Raw genomic sequence first — 19349 nt, forward strand, 5'->3', positions numbered from 1 at the left:
CTTGACCAAAGACTATAGACCGCAGATATGAGAGTCCTGAGAAAGATTATAGGCGTGAACAGATGGCATCAATGGCAATATCATATTAAAAACGAGGATATTAGGAAAGCACTTAACATTGTCAGCATCCAGGAATGCGTTAGCAGAGCTAATCTCAGGTGGTATGGTCACTTAAACAGAATGGGCGAGGAAAGATTAGCAAAACAAGTGTTCTCTGCCAGGTTGGCAGCAAAACAGCCCAGAGGAAGACCAAGATATAGGTGGATTGAAACGGTACAAAGTGCCTTAGACGATAGAAATATAAGATCCGATAATGTTGGAGTCTTGATAAGTAACAGACTGATTTGGAGGAAAATTGTAGATAGGAAGTTAGTAATGATGTAAATTTTTCATGTATTCCTATCATATCCTGTATACCCTTTGAGGGTACATGGCAGTAATTTGATGATGACTTTCATATATCACTTAACATCAATCCTTGGTTTTTATATTTCTTATTTTGTCCTCAGAGCAGTATTTATTTCAGACTTCTGAAAGAATCTGTTGTGGTCATCCATTTGTATTGATCACTGAATAAAACCCAGACTGATATTAATTCTCTGAAACAAAATAATCCTTTTCTCCTATAATTAAATATAACAGATTAGGTAGGATATCATTTCAGCAGGCTTTCACTTGGGAAACAGCACCATACCACCATGACTACACTGACAGAAAGAAGTGTGCAACAAATTAACATTTTATCATGCTACTAGCAACTAAAAAAATATGGTATTTGAGTAAAGAAACTAAATTTCATGGACAGTGTCCTGCTGAATTGGCCACTGCTATTCCTCCAAAATCATTAAAACAAGAGCTACTGCTAGCAACACCTTTTTACAATCCATCTTGAAACTCACTGAACCAACTTCACTGCCTCCTCTTTCATTCCATCTACTCTTCTGTCCTTTATAACAGTTTCTCTCACTTTTCCTTCCCCCAAAGATTAGACCCCTTAGCTATTCAAACAAAATGTGAACAGACTCCTTTCTTCTATTTCTCTTGCCTACACATGCCATTAATGTGCTATAGATCTTGTGGCCTTTTGTGTGTGGATCAGATATAAAAACTGAATTGATATCCACTGAGAATGGCTAGGAAACTTATCCATTCTCAGAAAAACAACACATTCAGAAAATACATTAATGCTGCATCACATCACTTCAGTTCAGTTCACTCTGCATACTAATCTCTTATAAAGAAAGAAATGTCCTCCTTTATCAGAGCTACTTTCATCTCTAACAAGTATAATTCCAAATTAATTAATAAAATCATGAATAATTATCGCCCATAGGTGGATTGATACAGTACAAAGTGCCTTAGATAACAGAAATATAAGATCTGATAATGTTGTAGTCTTGACAAGTAACAGACTGATTTGGAGGAAAATTGTAGATAGGAAGTTAGTAATGATGTAAATTTTTCATGTAGTACTATCATATCCTTGAGGGTACATGGCAGGAATTTGATGATGATTATGGCCTTTGTCCAAATCCTCCTCTAGAAGTAGTTTTTAGAATTTCCCTCCATATGTAATATCAGAGAGGACTGCAAGACTTCTTCACCAAATTCACCTATATGTATCTTTGCATCCAGTTCAGAAATTTAATTCCCTCCTGGACTCCTCAAAAATAAATATTGTCCTTTTTTTTCATTCTGGAGTTTATAAAATCCAGTGTTCACGCAGTCTTTCTGACTACAGGCAGACTGGTCATTCAGTTCAATTTATATGGAAGAGCACCAAGTTTATTATTTTACTTCATGAGTCAGATGAGTCTGGCTTTGCAAACTATGCCTTATCCACTAGGCATAGAATTCACTGGAATAAACTTAAGTCTTACACAAAAGTTATTCTTGACTTGAAAGATTATACAAAAAAAGTTGTGAAGCCTACATCCACAGACCAAACCTCAACAAGAACAACTGTCATGAAATGTGTTTCATGAATTAATAATTATTTCTTCTTTGAATTCTAATAGTTGTAGATAGAGCTATCCCCCTACAATTAATAGCATATATACTGTCACATGTGCTTACATTTTAAGTGTTGTTCTATTTTATTTATTATTTGTCATCTGTATGAATTGACAATGGTTAGGAAACCTAGCTGAAAATTCTACAAGTAATAAATATGAAGCTATAATAAAAGTTATGGTTCACTATTTCAGAAGCTAGTCAATTATAGCAGTGCCAAGTGGAACAGCCTCTGGAACTTCTGGGCCACATTTCCATGGTTGGACTATTGCTTCCTGCCATCCAACCCAAACACATGCACCAAACTTATCACCCAAGTAATCCTCACTGGCATGGAAACATACATTCCAAACACTACTCTGAACTATAAATTAAAGGTACCAAGAAATTATAAACTTGGTTTAATCCTTTATCCAAGTGTAAGCAAACAAGTTTGTGCCTGAACTATTTTCAGGACTGGGGCAACTCGTGGTAAAGGTGTATGATGAGTCTGGCTTTCTGTCTGGATGCACACTCTGTGTGATGGTGGATGGTTCCCTATCCTCTTCACAATTCAACAAATGCTGGGGTTCCACAAGGTTTTGTCCTCTCACCAACCCTTTTCCTGCTATATATCGAAGACCTACTTCAGTTGACCTCCAACCCAATACATAGTTTTGCAGACTACAGCATGTTACACTCCTTAATCATAATGTAAAGCATATCCTTAGGTATGTATAATGTTATGCATCATGAAGGATCACTACTCAGACCAGTTTCTACCTTTATTGAAGTCTCATCAGTGGGAGCCAGACTCATGAGACCCCAATAAAGGTTGAAACCAGTGTGGGTAGTGATCCTTCCCATAATGCATAGCATTATAAAGGATGCTATGCATTATGGGAAGCTTTGCTTACAGTTGGATAAAGGATTAAACTAAGTATATAATTTCTAGGTACCTTTAATTTATAGTATGACCAGGTCTGTCACAAAGGCTTACTAAGCAAACTACCATCATTTGGACTGTCCCAGGACTTCAGTAGTTGGATTGCCAGTTTTCTGCCTGGATGCACACTCTGTGTGATGGTGGATGGCTCCCTATCCTCTCACCATTCAACTAATGCTGGGGTTCCACAAGGTTCTGTCCTCTCACCAACACCTACTTCAGTTGACCTCCAACCCAATACACAGTTTTGCAGATGACAGCACATTACACTCCTTACTTTTATTTCATAAACTTTACCATACACAACTCACCTCAACCTATAGAACATCAACCACCAGCACCCCTCTCTCAGCAACCATCAGCAGTCCTCTCACCAACACCTACTTCAGTTGACCTCCAACCCGATACACAGTTTTGCAGATGACAGCACATTATACTCCTTACTTTTATTTCATAAACTTTACCATACACAACTCACCTCAACCTATAGAACATCAACCACCAGCACCCTCAATTCCAATCTCCAAGCCATCCTCAAATGGGGTTCGGATAACCTCAGCAATTTCAATGCTAATAAAACCAGTTCTGTCCTATTTCCCATAAAAAAGAACTATTTTTTCCCAGTATTCTTTTTGATGATACCCCCAAATTTCCAGAGTTTGAGATTTCTCTTCTTGGAATTACCCTGACATCAAACCTCTCCTGGCATAAACACATCACAACCATTGCATCCTCAGCTTCAAAAAACTAGGATTTCTCTTTTGCTCAAGACGTTACTTCACCTCTGAACAGCTGTAAACATTGTACAAATCACAAACATGCTCAGCTATCAAATACTGCTCCCACATATGGGGTGGGACCCCTAAAAGCTCCCTCAAAATGCTTGACTCAATACAGAGGAGAGCAATTAGACTTATTAACAACCCATCTCTTACAAACTTACTCCCCTCACTTTCGCACAGACGCTTGGTTTCTGCAATTTGTATATTCTACAAATATTTCAATGGGAAATGCTCATTTGAAATAACATCAATAATTCTTCCACTCAGTATTAAGCTTGTTGGAACATGTGCAGCTGATGCTCAACATTCCTTCTCAGTGCACCTAGAAACAAACAGAACACTTTTCCTCCTCCTTCATCCCTGCAACTCCTGTATTGTGGAACAGTCTCCCTCCTGTTGTGTTTCCCAAGGAATACAATTTATAATCATTTAAGTCAAATGTAAACAAGTTCCTCCTTTCCCAACTCACCTCTCGTGTATGAGGTCAACATAAAAAATAAATAAATAAAATTATGTTTCATAGTACAAAGAAAAGTGAGTGAGTGTGTTGTGGGGGGAGGGGAGGTATAGTTAAAATCAGTTTCAAATTTGAAAAAAATATTTACTGAATTTTATCAAAATTATTTATAACTTACCTCACTTATCTGTACTTCCTCTACTTTTTCTTCTGCAACTTCATCTTGAGAATCTTTTGTGTCTTTTACCTCAGGTTCTGTAAGAGTCATTTTTTAAATTATTGTTAAAGAAATTATCTGAACTAAATTTTAGATATCACATAGCGATTACAAGCTTGTTTCTAGACCAAAATATGGTTTAGAAACAACTGAAAACAAATTTCATTAATGTTGCTGAGAAGGTATACTATTTAATTAATGCAAAAGATAATTCCTGAATCATTCATATTGTTTTGTGCAGCTGTAGTCAAACTATCAATCTCAATGGGAACTTGGGAAATGTATTTTGCTTTTACATGACTTCATCACCAAATTCCTTCGGACATGAAAACTGGAAATAATTATCTGTTTTAGTATGTTTCTCCTGAACTGCTCTACTTTTCTCTGTTTTTCAAGCACTTTTCAATGCCTCTAGATTAAACTACCCATGTAGTAAACATCTGGATGCATTTAGCATTGCAGACAGAGCTAGCCTGGCTTTTTGACCATTGCCACCACGGTTGTAAACCTATTATACATTTAGCACCATGGTGAACTAATCGTTAGATAATTCAGTTTTTCTTCTCTAGAGACCAAACCTGGAACTTTTTTTATTTTATTTTATTTTTTTTTGTCAAGCTACTTCAGGCTTCACATAAGCATGGTGTTGCATCCTGAGCAATGAAATTCATCTATAACCTAAGCCCCCCAAACTCATGCCAATGTTTCTTCTATATAGATTTTGACTCAATTTGCTTGCATGATAATAACAGCATTTTAACAACCTGTAAGTTAACTCACTCTGTGACTCCTTTTGCTTCAGACATGGGGTTTGTGCATATGTTCACTCTGCCATGTGCTAGAAATTAATATTAATAAATAATAATATTAAAGCTATTTTTGATGTTTACATAAAATGAGACTCTCCCAAACTTTTAAGGGAGGAAGGGGGGGGGGGGAGAGAGAGAGAGAGACGATCATTCCAATTCAGGTTAAGCCGATGTAAAAGGGCTTCATAACTTCAACTTTTGTTGTTTTAACTTTCTTTGGGAGTTTCTCATTTTATAAAATATCAAAAATAGTTCTAATATTATTATTTATTAATATTATTTTCTAGCACATGGCAACTGTTGTACCTACCTTATGCTTCTGCTCTCTTAGAATACTCTATAGCAACTGTTTTTAATTGGTAAAGTGAATGTTGTAGATACCTTGTGCTTCTGCTCTTTGAGTTGATTGTTGTTTCTACACACTGATGGTGCACTATTATTTTCTGGACAAAATATCTACACTTTTATTAAAGTTTATTACTGGGTCATTATGCAATTTTGTTGTTTTAATTAAAAAAAAAATTAGTATTCTATCTCGCCTGGTTTTTTCATATGGAATAATATTGGCAAAAACACCTGAAAGGATGTGTGCTTTGCATTATAGGATACTAAGGCAATTGATGTGAAGTTATTAGCCTCTATATACAAGTAGCCCAGTCCTGAAGATATTTTATGCTCAAACTTTGTTTGCTTAATACTTGGATAAAGGATTCAACCAAGAATATAATTTACCTGTCATCTTTAATTTATAGTATAACTAAGTAAAAAACCTTGAAACATCTATCTCTGATCCAAAGGCTTTTACAGCTGCTTTTGTCAGAGAACCAGGAAGAACAGGAAAAGTCAGCTGCTGATTGTAACTGAACATCAAAAGAATCGAACATAGGCACCACCAACAAAGTATCAATGAAAAAGAAGTTGAAATGTCAGGAGAAGAACTAGAAGTACCACATGAACATAATTGGTGTTACTCAGACAAAGAACCCTAAAACAGGTGAGATTCTGCTAACCAACTGGATGTCAGGTTTGGATGATAGCGATCAAGGGAAAGAGAGCAGCAATAATGTGCAACATAGCATTAAACATGCAAATAAACTGCCTGGATGACAGGCAATTTCAAGTAGAGACAGGGGGATATTTCAAAGTGAAGAATTAGACATAGAACAATGAAACTTATTTGTGGATATGTTCCCTTCCATAGCAGGTTCTACTAAGAAAAGAGTGGAGAGATTTGAGGTCATTAAAAAAAGCAGCTTAAAAAAAAAAAAAAAAACCCTGATCCTTGCTGGAGCTTAACAGTAAGGTAGGAAATGAATTGGCATATAAAAATGTTTTGAGAAAATCTGAAGAAAAGGGAAGAACTAATAATAATGGCAAGTGCCTGTTGGATATCTGTTCAGGACATGGACCAGTCATCATTAACATCATGTTTGATCATCTCTATGTTATACACACAAACACTTGCTTGGAGAGAAGGGGAAAAAATGAAGTCACAATGACAATCTTATCACTGATAGTAATATCTTCACATTGATTCAGGAGGATACAAGTTATACAGGAGAGCTGAAATAAGAAATAATAATTTTATCCTGATAAATAATTAAGCAGAATAAAAATGAATATCATACTGAAAAGAAAAATATGTAAGAAAATTTTAAAACCAATCAATAAAATACAACATTCAGAGGAGAACTATAGAATGAAATGAAACTTAAAATGAAATGAACTTAAAATGAAAGATTTTGAAAACAAGAACGAAACCTAAGAGGATCATTGGCAAACTATGAAGAAAACTGATTGATCCAGCTAAAGAGACATGTAGTGAAATTGTTTCAAGGATAGAAAAATCCAAACTTTACAATGGATGCAAGAAATTAAACAGGAAATCAAGGAAGCATTTTGAAAAGTTTGTAGTAAATTGGCAGATGTCCTGAGAGAATATAGGGAATGTAAGAGAGCCTAAGTATGTATAAATAGTTAAACCAGTTGTGAAGATTGGTAAAAATATAGAAGATAAATATGAGGGTGGCCAAACATTCTGAAGGCTATTGAAAAAGATTCAAAATGGAGGAAAGAGTACCATAAAAGGAATCAGAAATAAAGGACAAAAAAGTGAAGCAGAAGTTTTTCTGGATGTCTTGAGTAATTACTTTTGGAAGATTGTTAAATAAACAAGTGACAATAATGGTAAAAACATACAAGGGGAAAGCAATCAGGAGGACATGAGTACAAGTAGGAAAGGCAAACTGAATAGAAAAGACCATTAGAAACCTGAAATGTGGAGAGGGAGAGGCAGCTGTAGCAGATATCTGATCAGAAACACTCAAATATGGAGGTGTAAATGTTTTTACAGTGGCTAAAAGGCATAATCAGAATGCATGCCCTGTCATTCCATATGACAAACAATTCTCCGAGTTCTTTCTCTTCACTGAGAAATTTCTCTACTGAATGTTCAAGGTAAGATTTATGCAAGCATATTTAAGAAAACACTAACAAAAATAGTGGAAGAGAAAATTGGAGATGAACAAGCTGCACTTGGGCTAAAGGTCAGGACTATAAAGATCAGATTTTCACTTAATGACAGACAGCTCAGAAATCATAGTAACATAACAAGGATCTGTACTTAAATTTTCTGTAGATCCAGTATATGACAAGGTGCTAAGAAAAATGGTTTACAAAACACCACAATTAGGGGTAAATGGAATATTATACATAGAACTATACACAGTCTATAAGTTGTAAATCAGCAGTTAGAACTGAAAAAGATACAGGAAGATGTTTTAATGTAAAATCAGGTGAAGACAAAGGTGCACACTTATTCATCTATATTATTATTATTATTTGGGTAACCTCCATGGAGTCAAAAGACTCATCGTGGGAGGGCCACTCAACCAGCAATACGTCTACCATAATGAGCTTCGAAGTTATTTACACTACCTGCATTCGCTAATGAACTCAAGCAATGCATTCCACTCACTAACAACTCTCCAAGCAAAAAATTTATTCCTCATCCCTTCTTCACCACATCTTTATACAACTTCCAGGGATGACCTCTCATTATTTCCATCTTAACATCCACTCTTTTTGTAATTTCTTTTGTATTAATCTCATAGAATCCCTTAACTAACTTGAAGGTCTCTATCATATCTCCTCTTTACCTCCTATCCACAAACATCAGTAATCTACATTCTCTCAAATGCTCTTCATAACCAACACTCCAGAGTCCTGATATTATTTTGGTTATTTGTCTCTGGACCCTCTACAGTGTTTTCACATCACAGTGAAAACTAGGTGACCAAATCTCAGCATAACAGTCCATATGTGGTCTGACCAATGCTTTATATAGAGGCATCACTGCCACCACCACCTCCTTATCCCTAGATGTCAATATACTTTTTATCATAGCAGCAATACGAAGTGCAGTTTTTGCAACACATGCAATGTGCCCTTGGAACTTTAGTCCATGGTCTACTATCACTCCAAGACCCCAAATCTCATCCACTTCCTGAAGTACAGCTCTACCAATACAGTACATAGCCTTATTCAAATCTTCCTGTAGAAAATTAACATCAGCACTATTCCTGATAATTCTACCTAACTTTGTATCATGGGCAAAAATTTGAACATAAAATATCATTAACAAATAAGTTAAACAGTAGGGGCCCAAGAAGAGAACCCTGAAGCACACCACTGGTCACCTTCCTTTTCTAAGACATACATACACAATTTGCTGGTATTGTTCAAAGACCCAATCTCTGATCCATCTAACCAATATACTATCTATTCTTATCCTCTGCAACTTGTACACCAATTTATCATGTGGTAATCTATCAAATGCTTTTTCAAAGTCCAAGAATATCGCTGTATATGATTCTCCCTTATCCAATATATTTGTCACCTTATAAAACATAAGCAGATTACTAAAACAAGACCTGCCTTTCACAAACTTGTGCTGACCATCATAGAGAATCTTATCTCGATCAACCCAATCCTGCATTCTATTTTTAACCAATTTTTCCAATACTTTTAACACAATTGCAGAATATACAGACCGGTCTATAATTGGAAACTTCTGTTCTCAAACCATGCTTGAGGAGAGGTATTATTATGCCTTCTTTCCACCCCTTAGGAACTTACCCTACTGCAAGACTTTCATTAAATAACCAGGACAAGGGCTTATTCTTTTGCACATTCTTTAAAAATATGTGGTGATATGTCATCCATTCTCAGTCTTACTAGCATCTAACCCAAGAAACACCTTTAATTCTCCTAATACTTGCTTCCCTTCTACATGTTGCACTTCATCATTTATACCACTAAGATATATACCAATGAAGTGTTCATTAAATAATTCCACTATATCATTTGTTATGGCTCTCGGCCACTATCCACCAGTATCAACCTGCCATAATTACTTTTCCTCTTGCTTGCCACATAGGAAAAATTCCCTTGGATTAGCTTTGACTTTGACCTGATGCCAATCTCCTCTCATATTCTACCTTTTCTTTTTTAACAATGCTTGTTGCTTTTTCTGGCCTACACTTTATATTCTTCATGCATCTGTTCACTGCAAACTGTCTTGTACTTCCTCCATAACAACTTCTTTTGTAACATTGCTTGCTTGATTTCACCGTTCATTCATCTCACTCTTACTCTGTTTATTCACTTAACTCTTGGTATGCAGTTATGCATTGCTTGTGTTAGATACTACCTTATCATTTCTCATGCACTGTCAACATCTTTTCTACACAATTCATCAACTGAGTGTATTGATGCTAGTTGATTATGGAGCTTCTGATAATCACCCACCTTATAGTTCCACATATAGATCTTCCTGATAACAACTTTTTCCTGTTTGACTACCTTCCAATCACTTCCAACCAGTACCAGTATTGATCATTTACAACCACATCTTGTGAAGATATTACCAAATTTAACACTGATAATCCTCGTGTTGCTTCTATCACATGCTGCTTTAAATAGTTATCCTGCAGAAACTCAACAAATTCACTCTCCTGGTTACCCTATCTCTTCTTTAAAATCCACATTCCTATAATTAAAAGCTTCCATTAGTATCATCTTCCTTTTGCTTTCCCAACTAATTTGTCTAAACATTTCACAAACAATACTCTCCACATTCTGACCTATAACAGCATCCTATTAGATATACTATTCTATTGATCTCAACTTTACAACATACAGCTTATAATGTGATATGGATCATATAATGTGATATGGATTATAATGAAAATGTAGCATTGCACCTATTATCAAAACTGAATATGTTAAGTTCTTTACTTAATGCAGATAATGTCACACTCTTACATAAATCTAGTATAAGTCTGAAAGATTCTTTAACCTATAGAGCAAATAAAGCATTTTAATTATTAAAAACAATTTTTAGTGAAGGTGGCATATTAAATATGTAAATAGACAAATAACAAAAGTTGATATGGCAGGGAGGCAAATGAATAAATGTATATAAAATAACAGAAAAGTTAGCCAAAATAGTAAACTAGCAATATACAACTCTTTCTTTTAAGGTTACACGATGATTAGCATTCATATTTACGAATTTAGGGACACAAAACACACATGTTGAAATGATTATTTTACTTATTAATAAAATTTTATTAATAATAAGTAAAATAATCATTTCAACACATGTTTTGTGACCCTAAATTCATAAATATGAATAGCAATATACAAGACAGTGTTGAAATCAATTTTAACTTATGAGTCAGAAATACACTTGATCAAAGACTAAGGACCACAGATATGAGTTCTGAGAAAACTTAGGAAAGTGAAAAGATGGCATCAATGGCAGAATCATATTAAGAATGAAGACATTAGGAACTCGACAGTGTTGGCATTCAAGAAGGTATGTGCACAGCTAATCTCAGATCACTTAATCAGAATGGGAGAGCAAAGATTAGCAAAACATGTGCTTGATGTTAAGATGGCAGGAAAAAGACCCAGATAAACAAAGATCTAGGTAGGTTATAATAAATTTAGTTTAATCCTTTATCCAAGTGTAAGCAAACAAAGTTTGCGCCTCAAAATATCTTAAGGACTGAGGTAAGGTGGTATATCCCTTGGCAACTCGCAGTAAAGGTGAACCAAGCTCTCATCACTCCTTGTCTCAGTATCTTCCATAATGCAAAGCACATCTCCTTGCGGACATGTATGCTGCTATGCATTAAGGGAATGGCCACTACCCAGACCAGTTTCGACCTTTATTGAGGTCTCGTCAGGGGAAGGCAGACCCAGAGTGGTGATACTAAGGCAGAAGCAATGGAGAGGTCATATTTACCTATACGAGTTGCCAACCGGTGTACCACCCTATTATTAAATTGCTCTGGATTTAGAGAAAGTTGTTGGAAGTTTATTTTGCACTTGGTTATTAGACTATAATAAATTAAGTTTAATCCTTTATCAAAGTTTGCACCTGAAAATATCTTCAGGACTGAGGTAGACTGATGCAGTAAGAAGTGACAGAAGAATAGAAGGTGAAAGTACTAATATAAAATAATTCTAGTACTGTCATAGTGCCCTGTACATCTCCCCTGAGGACACATATCAGGAATTTGATAATGATGAAGTTCTATATATTCAGAGAAAGTGGATTTCCTGCATCTAAAATTTAGATTAAAGATCACAACTAATAAATTATGGCAACCAAACAGCAAAAACTCGCCAAAACATTCCCATAATCAAAGCAAACTTCCCAACACAAAAAAATCGTTCAACTGACATATATCCAGAACACATACAAAGCCTATAAACATATTTTTAAGCACACTGACTATAAATTAGTGTTTACTATGAATCAAAAATTGGCAACACTGTTAAAACCCACCAAATTTTACACGCACAAATATTAGAATGCCACAACATAGTATATAAATTTCTTTGCCAGCACAACTGTAATGTCACCTACACAAGTTCCACAATTAGATCTTTAAAGGCAAGACTACAAGAACACCTCCACGATTGCAATATACCAATTCCAGAACATTTAAGTAATAAGAAATGTAAACAGCCAAAATAAAAACAAAACACAAGAAAAACAGAAATCGCAGCCCACGCTCTTGAATAGAAACATACTCTGCAAATTGAAAAAGCCATAATATTAGACTTACAGAAAAACTAAACAATGCTAAGTATATCAGAAACTATAGCCATTAAATGTGACAAAAACTTCATAAACGTCCACTTCCCCTATATAATCTCAGATAGTTGGAAGCTCCAGAAAATGAAAATTAGAATTTGGTCAAGATTCCCACCAATCGAACAACACAAATAAACCTAAGGCAGAAATACTAAGCCAACATGACATAGCCTCCACTTTGCCCACAAGCTCCAAAACACTCAGTTGAAATGGCTTACACCTCATAACTACCTCTTAATCTTCATTTATTATATTTTAGTTTTCTTCTTTCTAAAAAAAAAATTATAGTTCATCTTTAATAATTGGCTTTTAATTCTCATATCTTTGTTTTTCAGCATTTCTATTTCCCACATATTTCTATATCCACAATTTCCACCCCTGCCCTTTCCTTTCAGTTCAGTTATATAATTTTTATCATATACTCCTGATGATGCCCCAAAAGAAGACAACCTCAAGCATTCCACAAAGATAGTGAAAATTACTCCCATATTTTTCGTTTATCTATGTTTTAAAATTTCATTAATTGGAGCAAAAAACACCAATGAAGTAACACAAAGGGTACTTCTTAAGAAAATAGACAAAACAGCTATAAATATTAATATTAGATTAAGAGTCATGTACATTATAATCATATATTATTACTATTACTGCATGGAAATCTAATTTCTTTGCATCTTTAATTTATAGTATAATGTTAGATCTTGAATAAGGACCTTTTTGTCAAAAGGATCATTCATTCAAGATTTAACAAGAATACAATAATAACCAAGAAATACTTGTACTGTTAGTAAAGAAACAAATTATTAATAGAGAACATAATTGAATTACCTTAAAATGAAGTACAAAAACGGAGGAATTTATCTGTCTAGATAGAAATATTGTTGTTTGAAAACACTAGTAAGAGAAAAATACTCTATGTAAAATGTATGTCAATGCAAACAAAGGTCGCGTGTGAGTTACCCACGATAAGTGTAATGCCCGAAGCGAAGGCATTCGTGGAAAGTGAACTGAACTCACATTCCCCGAAAAGAGCGCTCGAGGAGAAGAGTTGTGACTAAACAACTTAAGGACCAATAGGAAGGCGCCGTGAGAAAACTTCTGCAACGAGAAAGAGAGCGCAACAAGGGATAATAAAATTCGGGTTCGTGGGGTTTTCAAACCCCGTTTTTCCTGTTTTCTTTCGGACCCACGATGCTGACCAGTGGAAGGAAATTCTATGACTTCAGACAGCAAGTTTCTTCTCGTTGCTGACTGGCGAGTATCGGGCGAGATGACAGCGTCCACCAACTCGGGCCATCGGTAGAAGTGCTACCGGAATGAGACAATGGAAAGTTCCTCCAGGGAGACGGGCAGTCTGACGATAGCGACCAGTGAGATGAGCATTTGCCCAGCAGAGTGCAGAAATAGTTGTACAAGACGAGTGAAGTGACCTCCACGTGGATGCAATCCACTGAAGCAGTAAAGTATCTAACAGTAAAGGACGGATAAAGGGGACATGGTAACCTCATGCAGCAGTGGTAATGTACAGAATTCTCTTATTTTATTAACAATTAGAATTAGAGAAAAAGGGTGAATCAATTTCTAGTTGGAAGAAAAATGGACAATTGCCTAGAGAACTTTTTTTGAATGACTTATATGCATTGTAACTTGTTAACTCCATTGGACTGGTAATCGGAGGACTTAAGTTCTTGTGTGAGACCTAATTAATGTGGTGGGGTCTGTGTTAGCATTTGAAGTTAAAATTGTAAACTTGTGTTTTAGTTGACCAGAGGACACGAGTTATATGTTCATTAACTAGAGTGTTCATTTATGATTGTCAGTTGATTTAGTATAGGTAATGTGATAAGCTTTTGATATGTTTAAACCTAATTGTAAACTCATTAGATCTTTAATAAACATGTTTTACTATGTAAGCCTGAGTTTTGCTTGAGCATGAGACTAATTTACCACTCATAAAAGTTTGAACCTATGCATAAGGGGAAGGTACAGAATAATTAGAAAGGATAGCGCCATGACTGCAAACTGAGATCTCTACAGACACTATATATATATATATATATATATATATATATATATATATATATATATATTTAACGAATTTAGGTAGCTGTTAGAACTCTGGTAAAGTTTCTCTGAGCAAGAATTCTTCTGTCCTAGGATTCTGACTGGCACAGTTGGAACAAACAAATTTGTCAGAATTCGAAAAGGAGATAGCCCCAGAGAGATAGACTGGAGATCTCATTCTTAGTTGGCACAAGAGGGGATAATAGTAACATAGATTTAAAGAAAAACCATGACGTAACAATAACCACATGAAAAAAACTTTCATTAAATAAATAAGAGGTATTAAAGCTAGATTCGTTGTACAGTGGTGAATGAGTAGAATGGCTTCCAGAGTGCTTTATTGATGAACATATCCACACTATTTGCATAATACCTCTTCTTGGATATGTTCATCAACAAAGTGCTTGCTCTGGGAAGCCATTCCACTCATTCATCACTGTACAAAGAATCTAGTTTTGATACCTCTTACTTATTTAATGAAAGTTTTTTCACTTGGTTATACGATAAATTAAAGATGCCAAGAAATTATATTCTTGGTTTCATCCTTTATCCAAGTGTAAGCAAACAAAGTTTGCACATGAAGTCACTTCACAACTGAACTACTTGTATATATAAAGGCTAATGACTTCACATCAATTGCTTTAGTATATCATAATGCAAAGCACACTTCCTTATGGGCATGTACACTTCCCATAATGCTATGCATTATGGGAAGGGCCACTACCCTGACCGGTTTTGACCTTTATTGAGGTCTCATCACTAACATTTAGTATTATACATGTCCATAAAGATATGTGCTTTGCATTTATGGGATACTAAGGCAACTGATGTGAAATCATTAACCTCTATATACAAGTAGCATAGCTGCGAAATTAATTCATTTGTAAACTTTGTTAGTTTACACTTGGATAAAAGGATGAAACCAAGAATATAATTTCTTGTCATCTTTAACTTACAGTATAACCAAGTGGAAAAACTTTCAGCATCTATCTCCAATCCAGAGTATTTTAATAATAAGGTTAATGCCTTTTGACTTCTTGTATATGGAAATATGACTTCCGCATTACTTTAACCTTGGTATCACTTCTAGGTCTGGCTCACACTGATGAGACCTCAGTAAAGGTGAAAACCAGTCTAGGTAGTGGTCATTCCTATGTTGCATAGACATTATATATGTCCATTGCATTATGAGATACTAAGGCAATTGATGTGAAGTCATCTGCCTCTATATCAGGGGCAAATATTCCTGGTGTATAAGGTGTGCGGTGCTCATTCACGAAATATCAGTATTACCGATATTATATTATTGCATTTATTCCCATTAAAGACTCCCCTAATTGTTTCCTGGCTTTGCCTGATACATAAAACTAAACACAATATACTAATGCTTCACGAAGAGAGTACTTTTCAATGCGTAAATATTGCATCACATTAATAGCCTGGGTGTGCTTTCAAAATACATACCCCTTTGAGAAGATGCAAAGAGGGTGCAGTGGGTCAAATTCTTAGCGTTCTAGTAGTTTTAAACCACTGAGAAGGCAAGGCTGGGTGAGCTCTGAGACAATAGCACCTAGAGGCTGTGATTGGTTATCGTGTCGACCAATCCAATTGAATGTTGTCATTTGTCATGAGTTACTGTTCTTGTTTTCTGAGCTTCATCTGTTTTGCGTGCTTGAAGTGTGAACTGATGTGGTAGGCAAGTTTTTATATATAATTTTCCATAAATTTATAACTTTTTTGTCCATATTTACAATGGGAAACAGCGATGCGATCTACTGAATGTCCTGTTTTCTGCCAGAACTTTTGTGGATTGTATGACTGTACTCTAAGGAGTTAAGCCTTGTCCTCCTCTTCCAAATTTACAGAACATGCACAAAGATACAAAAACTGAGTATACAAGATGCTTCTCTATTTCATAATACAGTACAGTAGAATGGTTAACTGGATGTGAAGTGCAGTCAAGACTTTTTTTGTTGGCCTTGTTTATTATTCCAAATGCCTTCTCCAGAGAGAAAGGCATTTGGAATAAGCATGGATATTCTAACCTTAACCATTTAACAGCAGCAGTGCAAAAACATGAGCACCCCTGATCACATGTTCAATCATTTTTAAATCTCAAGATGTTTGGAAAAAAAAGAATCGACACTCATTGACAAACAAAGAAAAATTGAAGTTACCTGTCATAATGAACAGGTAAAGAAAAACAGAGACATTTTAAAAAGATTAATTGATGCTGTATGCAATTTGGTTAAGCAAGGGCTTCCTTTGAGAGGAATCTGAAGTTGAATAATTTCCTCGATTAGTTGAATCTTCAGATTCAACTAATCGAGGAAATTATATAGAATTCTTAAATGTGCTCTGCGAGTATGATCCTCTTTTAAATAGCCAATTAAAGGATTCGACTGTATTTCAAGGAACTTCTTCCGCAGTACAAAATGATATTAGCACTGTATTTGATGTGGTTAAAGATGCTATAAAAACAGAAATTGCTGCTGCTACATTTGTGGCCATTATTCTGGATGAAACATGTGATGTCATGTCAAAATCCCAGCTATCAAATGTTTTCCGTTTTGTCCTAATGGGCAAATACACGAAAGGTTCATCGGATTTACAGACATAAGTAACAGAATGTTTAGTGGTCTTTTTAAACATGTTGTAAACAAAGTTGAGGAATTTAATATCAAGGACAAGTTAATCGGCCAGCTTATGATATTGCCTGTGTAATGAGTGGCCATATTAATGGCTTACAGAGGAAAGTTATCGATGCATATCCTTTAGCAATATTTACAAATTGCTATGTCCACATTTTGAATTTAGTTCTGAAGCAAAGCCTCTCAAATATCAAGGACTCTAGATTGTTTTTACAAACTATCAGTGCATTGGCAGCATATTTTTCTAAATCATCGAAAAGAATAAATGTTTTGCAAGATTTTGTTGCTATAAAATTACTCTCCATCACACCAACCAAATGGAACTTTACTTCCTGTTTAACAAGCACAGTAAAACGTCACAGAAATCAACTCATTGAATTTTTTGAACACATGGTGGAGAATGGGATGCGGATGCTGTAATCAAAGCTAGTGGTTTTTTGTATTTCTTGCAAGATTTTCAAATAATTTTGTTGCTAGAAATTTTTTCTGTTTTATTTTGCTATACTGATGTCTTGAATAATATACTGTATTATTCAAGACATCAATAACAAACAGCTGTATTACAAACTTCATCCTATGATATATTGTACTGTTGGAAAAAAAGTGCATGACACTATGAAACAGCTTAGGAATGACAGGAAACATGGATTTGATGATATTTGGGTTTCTATATCAAAGGAGAAGCATACAGCTGATGAGTCAAGACATAAGAGACGAAAAGGACCGGAAGAGACAGAGAAGAGCACGTGCCTAGAGATGGAAGAAAGACGCTCTTCACTTTCGAAACTTGAATTTTTTCAACTCCTTTGTAGTGAAAGATATAGTCAGTATATGCGAAGACGTTACCTGATGGTATTTTAGAAAACTGAAAGGATTTCTATGGCCCAGCTTTCAACTACATTCGCTTGAAAAATTAACTGAAATTACTATTTTCTTCTGAAGAATTTGCCAGGAAACCAGTGCATCACCTATTAAAATTCATGCAAGAAAATCAACTTCAGGTTGCATTCAAGGAAATTTATAAGTTAACAGAACTGGTCATGTCGATTCTGAGCTCTATTGCTACAGTCGAGCATTCTTTTTCGGCTATGAAGAGAATATATACATGTTATAGGGGAACACAAACATGAGAAAGGCTGTGCCGCCCTAAGCTTAATCGCTATTGAAAAGACATTGATGATTGAACTGAAGGAAAAATCTTCATTTTATGATGATGTGCTAACACAATTCATAAAGAAAAAATAAAGTAAGTAAAATGAGTTATTTCAGCCTTTCTTTGATTCAGTCTGGAAAAATGATAATTTCCCAAGTGATTACTTTTTCTGATTTCTGTGTGAATTATATATGGCTGTATTTAAAAATCATATCAAAATTCAAATTATCTCTCACTCTAGTATTTGCCAATGATAATCTAACTTCACCAAGAAGCAAAAATCCTTTGTTACTCAAATAAAAAAAAAAAAGGCATGCAAGAAGCATAGCTATTGTTCATTTGACATTTATGCTTTCCATATTTAAAATTATATTAACATGTTGTCATGCTTGCAACTGAGTGTCTATCATTCCTTTATTCCCTGGATGGTACTAGCTTTTAGCGTATGTATGCTGCTTCTGCGTTGGCCGGTCGCATTTTCACAAAGCTTATATGGCATGTCAGGGACATTTTTATTCTAGTCTTCGAAAACAACAGACAGTAAAAATTTATCTATTCCTGATTAAAAATGAATACTTCTGTGTATTATAAGAAGTTGTTGATCTACAGCAAACCATTGGATATTATCTGCCCCTTTCTCATCCCTTAAGAAATGTGACCAGACCTTTACAAATTATAAGGATTACTCTGCACAGGTAGCAAATTCTCATATAAATAATAACTTACTTGTCTCTGCTTGTTAGTGTGTTCTTTCATACACACAAAGTAATCATAAGAGCTACCATGGCCACTTAGCCATGCCCTTTGAACTTCAATGCCTATCTACCAACATCCTCTAAATCCCTAGTTTCAATTTTCTCGAGTACAATTCTCAATTTAATACACAGCTTGTAATCTTTTCATCCCAAATTACATAACTTACACAGTTCCTCATTAAACTGACATCTATTATCTTCTGTCCATGCTTTCAATCTATTTAAATCATTCTGAAATTTTACATCGCCATGATTAATAAATTGAATATTTCTCTTCATGTCAATGTACAAATTACCGTATTTTTCAGATGATAAGACGCACCCCAAATTTATGAGACAATATTTAGAAAAA

The 19349-nt window shown here is 35.0% G+C and overlaps 1 protein-coding gene across 1 annotated transcript in view; it reads right to left on the reverse strand.

Moving 5' to 3' along the window:
• Positions 1-19349, reverse strand: part of LOC150107048 (signal transducing adapter molecule 2-like) — a 387379-nt gene that overhangs the window by 170867 nt on the left and 197163 nt on the right. Inside the window, exon 9 of the mRNA XM_090392915.1 lies at positions 4356-4432. Within this exon, the coding sequence (XP_090249041.1) occupies positions 4356-4432 (77 nt within the window). The remainder of the gene's footprint in view (positions 1-4355; positions 4433-19349) is intronic.

This window comes from Typopeltis vanoorti, chromosome 5, assembly GCF_054136105.1.
Source record: "Typopeltis vanoorti isolate ZY-2024b chromosome 5, IOZ_Tvanoo_1.0, whole genome shotgun sequence".
Classification (NCBI taxonomy): Eukaryota; Metazoa; Arthropoda; class Arachnida; order Uropygi; family Thelyphonidae; genus Typopeltis; species Typopeltis vanoorti.